The sequence below is a fragment of the Panicum virgatum genome, chromosome 6N (assembly GCF_016808335.1).
Source record: "Panicum virgatum strain AP13 chromosome 6N, P.virgatum_v5, whole genome shotgun sequence".
Lineage (NCBI taxonomy): Eukaryota > Viridiplantae > Streptophyta > Magnoliopsida > Poales > Poaceae > Panicum > Panicum virgatum.
The window spans coordinates 32,641,653-32,651,674 of NC_053150.1; the positions used below are offsets into that span (position 1 = coordinate 32,641,653).

Consider the following 10,022-nt stretch of genomic DNA (forward strand, 5'->3'; position numbering starts at 1 on the left):
CCGTAGGGCGATGACTGCTCACAGCCTCCTGATCTTCTTGATTTTTTTGGTTTTGCTACTCCTGCTGTTGTTGACGATTGTGGCCTCCGGGAGTACGACTTGCCTGAGGTATGACTGTTGCAGTAGCCCTTGATCGCGTGCCGTGGAGCGAGGACAGCGGGTTCTGTCTCTTGAGTTGTTCAACAACATTCTTAGTGAGATTTATGACTCGCTCTAACTCTGGATTTTAGGGCATTGTCATGAGTCGCAAGGTTGCTTCTGTCATCGCAGCGATTGGTGTCCTGAAGACAGGATTCGCGACATTGTTGAATTCATCGTTGAGGTTGCGTGGTGGAATACGAGCACGTTCAGCCGCACAAGCCCTGCGCTCCTCTTTACGTTGATTCCTTGCCCTGCGGGCTGTGCGAGTGGCTTCGTCTTTGTCTTGTGGGGCATCTTGAGTCAGATTGTCTGCTGAGATCTGATCAAAGGCTTCGTTTGGATCGTGCTGGCTAGGAGCACCTCCGGGTTGGATGATCACGGGAACCAAACATTCATGAGAGAAGCTTTCCAGGTCTGACTCGTAATCAGCTAGGACAGTGCAACCAGACCTAGTTTCCCTCTCGGTTACGAGGGGAGTGCCCTGTTGGAACGGGAGATCATCAATGCTGGCGACTTCTCACAGGTTGTCGAGTAGTTCTGCGAGAGTATGGCTTCGCCAGGATTTGAGTTGCATCTTAACCAGTGCATTGGTGATGAAATCCAGGCTGTCTTGAGGTGACTCGACTGGATCTGGGTATACGTCAAAAATGGGTGCCTCCCGGCTAGCGGTGACTGATTGGTTTTCGACGTGAAGTAGGCGATCCAAGCTTTTTTCATAGAAGGATCTGATCATCTGTTTGTAAGCAGACGATGAATTGCGCAGACTGAAGACGGGTTGCGCAAGAAGAGTTTCAATCCGAGTAGATTTCGATCTGAGATCAATCTGAGGCCGAGTGGAACTTGAATTGTCTTCGAGTTTTGCCTCGATCTCCTTGGTGAGGTCGGGAAGCAACGTGACACCGCGATCGTAAGATCTGGCGAGCTTGTTGGGATCTTCCGACGTAGAGATCTTCGGTGTGGGAGAGTTGGTTAGTGGCAGTCGAAGCCGCCCGATCCATTGGCGACGCAGACCCACGAGCCGAAGATGAAGGTGGCGCCTCGGGGAGGCGTCATGGTGCTGAAAGCGAAGGTGACCATCGAACTCGCCGATGAATTCGCCGAGCCTCCTACCTGGCGCGCCAGCTGTCGGTGTTTACCGCCAAGCCTGCTCAGGGATACCCTTAGCAGTAGGGTTTGTAGGTAGGGATCGGCGGCTCTGGAACTCGATGGTGCAAGAAATACAATGATTTTGACAGGTTCGGGCTGAGGCCTATAAAACGGCATATATTGACAAGCAATAGCCAAATGACTACGCTATCATTGCCCAGAAAGCCGTTTTCCCTACTAAAACTGGTATTGTTGTAAGCATTAGTAGCCTATTCATTCCATTATCCCTTTACTTTAGACAGTGGAATTTCTTCTAAATTCATGTGTTCTAAATAGACTTGGGGGAATATTCTCTTATAGCCCTTACTCCCTCTGTCCCATGAAAAATGCCATTTTAGTTTTTTCGGATGTGTCATTACTGTTGTCTAATGACATTGGTAGTCTTATTAATTTGTTGAGTCCCCACCTATTTAGGCAGTATATTACATCTTACATTTGGCATGCAAAATAATTAGGGCTGTCAGAGCTGTTTTTTGCCACTTAATTAAGCAACTATTGACAACGTGGGGTCCTACTTAGGTGGTCCTATCTAGGATGACACTCTTTTATTAAAAAAATTATCCTACATGTGCAGGTCTATATCTATATATAGTTATCTACATCCAGTCAAAAATACTTGGTGTTATTTCATCTCTCTATCTCTACTATAAAAACGAATCCCTGCAAACCGCCATAGTCATCCAATTTTTACACCCACCCATCTAGTTTATACAAAACAAAGCACATGCTCTTGTACTTTTTTTGAGTATGCTATATATCAATAGAGACCCATTTTGTTAGTACTACCATGCTCTTGTAGATGGCATGTTTACCCTTATCATGTATTGAATAAATATTCTTCCCCAAAAAGCTTTATATGAGTTGTTAGGTGACATTAGTAATCCATTTTGCTTTGATCAATATTATAAGGGTAAACATGTGGCCGCTTATCCCTTGGTTTGGAGTATCTCTAATATTGATATATGACAGTAGGATTGATAAGCAATTTTTTTTTGTTTTTGCCTTGGTTATTCTACCCATTCCAAATAAGACTACTATTTGTGAATGAAGGGAGTATATTGTAACATATCTGTTTTAAGACACAAATAGGCTTAATTAGTACCTATTTGACTTATAAGTTAAATAACAAGTTTATTTTAGCAAAATAATTATACATATGCATTACTAAAATAAATTGGATATTATCATATTTATCAAGCCTAATGAGCCAATCGAACAGCGCTCATGACTTCATGAGCCCGTTAAGAAAACGAGCTAAAATTGAGGTTCCGCTTGAGTCGAACAAAACTGAACTGAGTCAAACCTATGACACGAGCCTCGAAATTTTCTGCCAGCACGAAGTGTATGTAGCCTTTCTCACGTGAAGTCACTAAAGAAAATACAAAATGTTTTTTTGCGAAGAAAGAAAATACAAGATTATCCTCATCTTTTGTTCATGTAAAAGAGTAGAGAAAAAAAAGGACAAGCAAGATGTACTAGGCACACCTATATTGACTTGTCGTGGGCACACGGCACAGCTGTTCATAGTGGAGGTCGGGAGGTGGTTACTTGACACGAGTTCCTACGTGCCCCCCGGTGTGTAGCTCAAGACAGAGTACACCGCCTGCACCACCGTGCAAACCAGCCCCAGGGCCGCCGCCGCGAGCCCGACGGCGAGCCACGGGTTGCTGAAATACTTGAGCATCAGCCACGCCGCCCACCGCCGCGGCCGGCTCTGGAACCGCCCCTCCAGCGCCAGCCACGTCCCGTGCAGGTAGTTCCCGGCGGGGTCGTCGGCCCCGAACGCGACGCCCCTGCAGAGCCCGGCGAGGCGCTCGGCGACCTCGCCGTGGCCGCCGAGGCCGTGCGAGATCACGCCGCGCCTGGACAGGAGCTCCACGTCCCGCGGCGTGCACGCCAGCTGCGACACGAGGACGCAGTACGCCGTCACGCGGCTCCCGGCCGCCGCCGGGTTGCTCTGCTCCAGCGCCATCAGGTTGCGCAGCAGCCGCCACGTCTCGGCGTCGACGTTCAGGCGAGGGATCTCCAGCGCGCCGCCGCGGCCGTCCAGCTTCACGTCCAGGATCGAGCGGGCGCCGCCCTTGCCGCCGAGGGACCGGGCCCTGAACCCCACGCCGGCGCAGTGGTACTCCGTCGCCGTGCGCCACCGCCCCACCGGACGCTTGCCGCCGGTGACCTTGCCGCCGGTGGTGGGTGGCGACCCCGCGGTGGGCGTGGGCGTGAAGTGCACGTGCAGGAGGTGCAGGAGGTTGCCCGGCTCGGCCGCCGCCGGCGTGGCCACCGAGTACTGCTGCCCCCACAGGAGCTCGCGGACGTACCCCGCGATGGCGTCCGCCGCGGAGACGCCGGCGTCCGGAACGGCGAGCCGGTGGATCGTGTCAACGACGAAGAACGGTATCTGATTCTCCGCAAGATACAGCACGTCGCGCACCACCGCGACGGTCTCCATCATGTCGCCGCAGCCCACCGACGGCGCTTCGGCGCGGCGGTGCGGAACTCCCTGCTCGTGGCCATCGGCGACGCGGCCGAACCGGACGAGCACGTAGCAGGCATCGAGCAGCAGCATGCGCACGAACGCCGCGCTGTCCATGTGCTGCTCGAACGTGTGGGCGTAGCAGCTCCTGGCCCGGCCCTCGAGGCGAGCGACCTCGCCGAGGTAGTCCTCAAGCGTCGCGCCGGCGGTCGACGCCGACATGACGTCGTAGAGGTTCCTGATCTTCTCGTCGTCCCTGGCGAGGTGCGGGTTCCTGATGCGGTGGTAGGGGCCGACGGAGACGTGGTGCGGGTCGTAGTCGCCGTGGTTGTCGACGTTGCGGGTGGGCTCGCCGACCTCGGCGATGAGGATGGGGCAGCCGCTGGCGAACCGCGGCGCCGGCGCGTCGGCGGCGGCCAGCTCCTCTCTCAGCTGCCGGGCCAGGGACTCGATGTCCACAGCATGGGAATCACCCATTTGTCAGTGGGCAAGAAGGGACGACGGATCAAGACCAATTGCCTTCCTTGCTTGCACTCTGCTCTGCAGCCCTGATGAGAGAGCAATGGCACTAGCATGCGGTGGTGGTTCAACATGTATAGACAGGCTTTGCTGCAACATGGGAAGGCGCGTGCACAATCTTTCCACTTGAAGTTTGCATCCTGGCCACTTGAAATTTGGAAAAGGGGTACTTGGAAAGAAAGGTTACTTTTATGGACAGATTTTTGTTTGCAAGAAGCATAGCTCTAGAGCTCACAAGTCAGTCAAGCACTAAGCATGCAGGGTCCGCCGCTTTCATCTTTTGCCTTTGTGAGAGAGACCAAGGAAGGACACACGAGCCTCCCCTGTTTTGTCCACACACTGAATTTGCTTGCACTAGCCTCGTCACTCGTCAGTAGGTTAGGTTGACCCCGAGTCAATGGCCAAAAGCCAATGGTAAGGACAAAGGATAAGTGTTGCCAACATGTTTCGAATGGGTTGCACAGTGGCTTCTAGATGCACCTTTGCTTTTGCAGAATCTTCTTTTAATGCTCCTATGATATCCCTTCATTTTTAGATGTATGAGGTTTACGTATTTAAAACCAAAGAGAATATTAACATATCAGCGACTCATAAGTCCCCCAAACACTATATTTTTGCCAAATCTTCTCTATTGTTGTTTACACTTTCCTTAAGCACATGATAGCAATCGACAACAAAATTGATTTTCTCATTTCAATTTAATGACGTTATTACAGTGTGAAATATCTTTGCACACTAGTGGCGAAGCCAATAATTTTGGTTCTGATGCACTTTCCATTGCAATCAAGGATAATTTATATGGTAAAATTCAGTTAACTACTAGAAAAAATATTTTTTTACCATGGTGCATGTGCACCAGTGAAGCTACATGTAGCTTCGCCCCTGTTCACACTACGAGTAATCAAGTTTTTTGGGCGAGGATGGGCGTGCTTCCCGCTGCCGACCATGTGACCAGTCTTCCTTTGACTGTTTGGCTAGTATGCAAGGATCTGACTATGTGAGGTTTGATGCCCTGACCACCATGAATTCCCTCAGGAAACTTCCAGGATTTTTTTCATAAGTCCCTATCACATCAAAAGAAATCTTACTATTTTATAGTATTAAATAAAATCTATTTATAAATGTTTTTTTTACAGCTGAGTGCTAATTCGCGAGACGAATCTAATGAGCCTAATTAGTTCATTAGATTCGTCTCATTAATATATCCGCTAATCATAGATTAATATATCTCATTAGATTCGTCTCGCAATTTAGCCCCAGGGTTCTACAGTTTGTTTTATAATTAACCTTTATTTAATACTTCTAAATACTAAAAAGTTCCAGAGACTAAAAAAGTCACTGGAACCAAACAAGGCCCAGCAAATGTTTCTTTAAGTACCGCAGGAATCAGGGGCGGAGCTAGGGTCAAGCGTGGACACGGGCTGAGGCCAAGCGTGCCTAAACCCAACTTTTAAATGACTAGCTTCATGCCCGTGTGTTGCCACGGGAGACAAAATATTTATCGCTATTAAAAATGTGAATGCAATAAAAACAGATATATGTTTACTCCAAGCACAATGTTGTTTACTCCAAGCACAATGTTGCTGAACTTTTCAAAAACTATAAGGAAAAACTGTAAAGAATCAGGACACCAGATATCTCATATACCACGGCATTAGAATTAACTTGGGTGGGTTCATAATACAACTTTCTTAAAAAGCAATCATATTACCCAAGCCATCTAAGTTGTATGAATTAGTACATAGCAAATTGCAAACGGGGGCAGTGGTACAACTGTAAAGTGTGTAGAACAAAAATGGGCGAAATGCTTCAAGCTTGAAATTCCAGATAACTCTTAGTCCTCACCAGCACATATGCTTCATTCCCATTTGGAAAACCAGGCGTGGATGCACAGTTGAGGGGATCAGACAGGGGATCAAACAGATACCATAATCCCTATTATGCATGCATAGATTCAAAGAAAGTTAGAACTGTCAAATTGCAGTATGTTCCTGGAAAAATGTTAAATATATATCAATGCTTTATCCATTCATTACATCATGGAATAGAATTGTTATAACTTACAGAATAGTTACATTACCTTGAAAACTAAATATTAATCACTCAAGGCTTTCTTTAATCCATCATTGGCACTGTTTTACGGAGCAAGAGAAAACACGATGAACAATTCCGATAATTATTTCAGAGATCTCTAAGCACAAGTTTTCTAGAGAATAACCTTCGATTGACAACAAAACACTAACTGATTTTCCACATTTTATTGCATAAATCACATAATATAATATTTATAGGATTAAAATTACAAGACCAAAGCACGAGCTTTGAAACCAAAGAAGCTAATAGCAGGTCCTACAAAAGGGAGAAGAAGCACAAAAGAGCAAGAAACTATAGAAAAACTACAATAACAAATAGTTTTGGCCTCTAGCTTCCCTCCAACCCAGATCATGAACACATAATAACCATAGCTACAGGAAGGTGAACAATAATTGTGTTGGTCAGAAACAACATGAATGGTTTGCTGAGAATTGGGATAATAATCTTGTTGTTTAGAAATGTATTTAGTAGAAGAGGGAAGAGATGAAGAATATATATTTTTCTAACTAACCATGCTGCAATGCTGGACAAAAATTGATGTAGTAATTATACCACTTTATGTACAGATATGATTAGAGGAGGGCATGACACAAAAATAGAAAACAAAATTTTTGTATTACCTCCATGCCACTGCAGCCGCAGGTGAACACGCATGAATATCGTCTAATGAAGGCGTCTATAGTGGTGGTAATGTATCCAACTCTTAGAGCATTGGACATGATGATTTAGCTTCTATCGAACTAAATAACCAGGCACATACCACTTCAAATTTGCGATAGAAAAATTAAGAAAATCCAATCACATGGGCATCCCTCCTACATGCCTGGTAGGTCATGGTGGGCTGCTACTTCTCCATCATCCGAGGGCTGCTATTTCTCAATCATCTCAGCGCTAGCGCTTGTTCACCATCTCCGATGATCTGCTAAGCACCACCATTCTATCAAATGGCAGTTTATATGATAAGCCAAATCCACCAAAGAACACTTTTGACCACAGGCTTGTACCATGAACGAATCACACATTTCTCTGGACAATTAGCAATATATACATACCCTTGCACGGTGTTGTCCTCCTTCCATTGCTGCATGGTGGTGCCAACAGTGATGCCGCAACATGTGGATGCGGGTGCGGATAAATATCTTCAAAACATTCATATTTTGACAATATTTCTGAAGACTCATTTGATTTTTTGGACAGTAGTCAAGGCTGTCAGCTAACCCGCATAAGCAACTTAGAATATTTAGCCCTCGGTGAAAATAAGATCAAGATGAGATCCAAACATAATCAAAAACCAAAGAGGAACTATATATTCTCAAGTGCATTTGCCTCAGATCAACACTAAATTCAGAACCACCTATAGCACTATAATCCAGGAGCCCCTACACGCTCAAAAGATACACGCCCCTTGAATATTCGACCATATTGTCTCAGCTTTAGGGGTTTTCGGATGGCAATGGGGGCTTCAGGAGCACCTATATGCACAATAGATGATGTCCTTAAAAGGCAGGATTGCATGCTATTCAGACATCAGGGTAAAACTCTAGACATAATATGAACTGTTAGGTAAAAATAATGACTCGCGATTCTACTCGGAACAGATTTCAGATGTATTTCAGAGGAGAACACTTTAAAAGCAGTTGAATGAACAATCTGGATCAGTGAAGTTCCAGAGATGTAGCATTATTGATTAATGAAAGTGTGATTGAATGTTAGAATAGATTTGTACAGATTTCTCGCTAATGTAGGGATTGGTCAACTTGTTCCCTCCCTGTTCTCTCCAATTGATGTTGTCATTGTGATACAATGTTCAGCTAGAAGCACTATGTGACCTCCCGTCGCTAATAACAAGAAGCACCTACATGTATCTAATTGTACTCCATGTACTAATTCTAGAGTGTGCAGTTTTTTATTTGTACTTTGCACCATAATCCCATAAACCAAATATCACTGAAGTAACATTCTGAAAGTATTGTCTCCATAGCTGTTTATATCCAAACAAAATCAAGTCTGAAGACTTACAGTTTGTTTTCATGCAATTAGCCACCATTTGTGAAATCCAAATTCCATTAGATGCGGCCTACAGATATTGGGATATAGTATACATTATAAAGGGGTGCTAATGAACAAGTCTATATAGTTGCTAATAGAGAATGTTGAATCTAGTTAATGACTACTTATCACTCTACCACCAAATGGTTAGTATGAAAAATCAGCCTACCATTCACTCGCAAGTCTGAAGCTACAAAATTAAATCAAGCTAGAAAGTTTAATACGAACAACACATGGAACCCAAAACCTGGGTCAAATCAAATAAAAAGATGAGGATGGTATCAATTATCACACGAGTGCTCTTAGATCAGAAATTGTAGAGGTGCATGAGAAAAAAAAATTGAACCTCAAGCTGACCTTGTGAACTTGCGCTGGTTTTCACTGAAGTAATCTGAAAAAAAAAACACTGAACAATGATTCGCCTTAGCAAGACAAAAACATGACGCAAAACACATAGTTGATAAGTGATACAGTACATATGCTTTAATCACCTGAGCTAACACATTTTATGCTGTCATTCATCCAAGTGAATTTATTATTGGATCATGGAAGGATGCTAACTTAGTGAGCTCATATGGCTAACTCAATGAACTTATGCCAAGAAATTCACCTGTGGAGTCGACAGAACCTCGGCAGCCTCCTTCATGAGCTTAGTATGCCGCAGCACGAAGTATATTTTTCAGAAGCAGCCCTCGCTCATGTGGCTAGGGTAGAGCTCGATCCGTAGATCAGCCAGCTCTGGCGCCGCGCCCTCGACGGCCAGCACCTGGTCCTGCTGCGCATCAGTCATGTCGAAATCTGTACTTCAAATCAATAGAGTAGAACAAAATTAGCACTAAATCAGAAGTGAGATTGAAAGATAAAATTAGTACCGAATCTGCACTTCATTGCCTTGTGGGGAGCCAGTGGAGAAAAGCACGCACCACCAGAGTCGGCATCGCCGGGGAGGAGGGGGAAGTGGCATCCCACGCGTAGGCGACCACCTCCTCGGTGACCCCCACGGAGGCCTCCGCCCAATCCGCGTCGCTCATTAGATTTGTCTCGTAATTTACAAGCAAACTATGCAATTAGTTTTTTATTTCGTCTAGATTTAATTCTTCATGCATGTAAGATTCTCATTCGATATGATAGTTTTGGAATTTTGAATTTTGCATCCAAACAAGGGCATGATAGGCAAAGTGGGGGATGGATCAGCTGAGGACGGAGCCCCTGAGCATGGTCTTCTTGTAGTGGCCGCGGGTGGGTCGGCGTGTACTGCAGGCTGGGATCCACATAGGGTAGGGGTCCCACCACTCCAGGCTATCCCACCATTCCTTCTCGCAGTCGCACTCCGCCGCATTCTTGCCTGCAACATTAGGCAAGCTCTTGAGGTTCCAGCAGCCCCTGATCTCTTGATGGTCGCGAGGTTGGCCGCATCCATATTGCAGCCAACATCGCAGATGCCCTGCAGCTTGGGGAGATCGTGCAGGTGGATGCGCTTCAGACTGGGAAACAGCCTCCAATTCGCAGACCCTTTGAAGACCACACTAAGATCACCGCACCACATGATCTCGAGGGTCGCCAAACTTTGCAAGCCCTGCGACTCGGCCAAATGGGTAAC

General features: G+C 45.9%; 1 protein-coding gene and 1 long non-coding RNA gene across 13 annotated transcripts; both read right to left on the minus strand.

Moving 5' to 3' along the window:
* Window positions 1-2,580: 2,580 nt before the first annotated feature.
* Window positions 2,581-4,590, minus strand: LOC120680075. The gene has a single exon (XM_039961719.1). The coding sequence runs from the start codon at window positions 4,235-4,237 to the stop codon at window positions 2,849-2,851; it is 1,389 nt and encodes a 462-aa protein (XP_039817653.1). The 5' UTR covers window positions 4,238-4,590; the 3' UTR covers window positions 2,581-2,848.
* A 1,304-nt stretch (window positions 4,591-5,894) lies between these two features.
* Window positions 5,895-9,451, minus strand: LOC120679348. 12 transcript variants are annotated; one of them, XR_005677154.1, is made up of 5 exons: window positions 9,346-9,451; window positions 9,033-9,220; window positions 8,780-8,828; window positions 6,360-8,450; window positions 5,895-6,214 (listed from the first exon to the last, which is right to left on the minus strand). It is a non-coding gene; the product is annotated as an uncharacterized LOC120679348 (long non-coding RNA). The 12 variants fall into 12 exon arrangements; XR_005677151.1 differs by having other exon boundaries at window positions 5,899-8,450; window positions 8,780-8,813; XR_005677157.1 differs by having other exon boundaries at window positions 5,899-8,450; window positions 8,769-8,813.
* Between the last annotated feature and the right edge of the window lie 571 nt (window positions 9,452-10,022).

Coding starts and splice junctions, on each gene's coding strand:
- LOC120680075 (XM_039961719.1), bottom strand. CDS start 4,237: ATGGGTGATTCCCATGCTGTGGACATCGAGTCCCTGGCCCGGCAGCTG.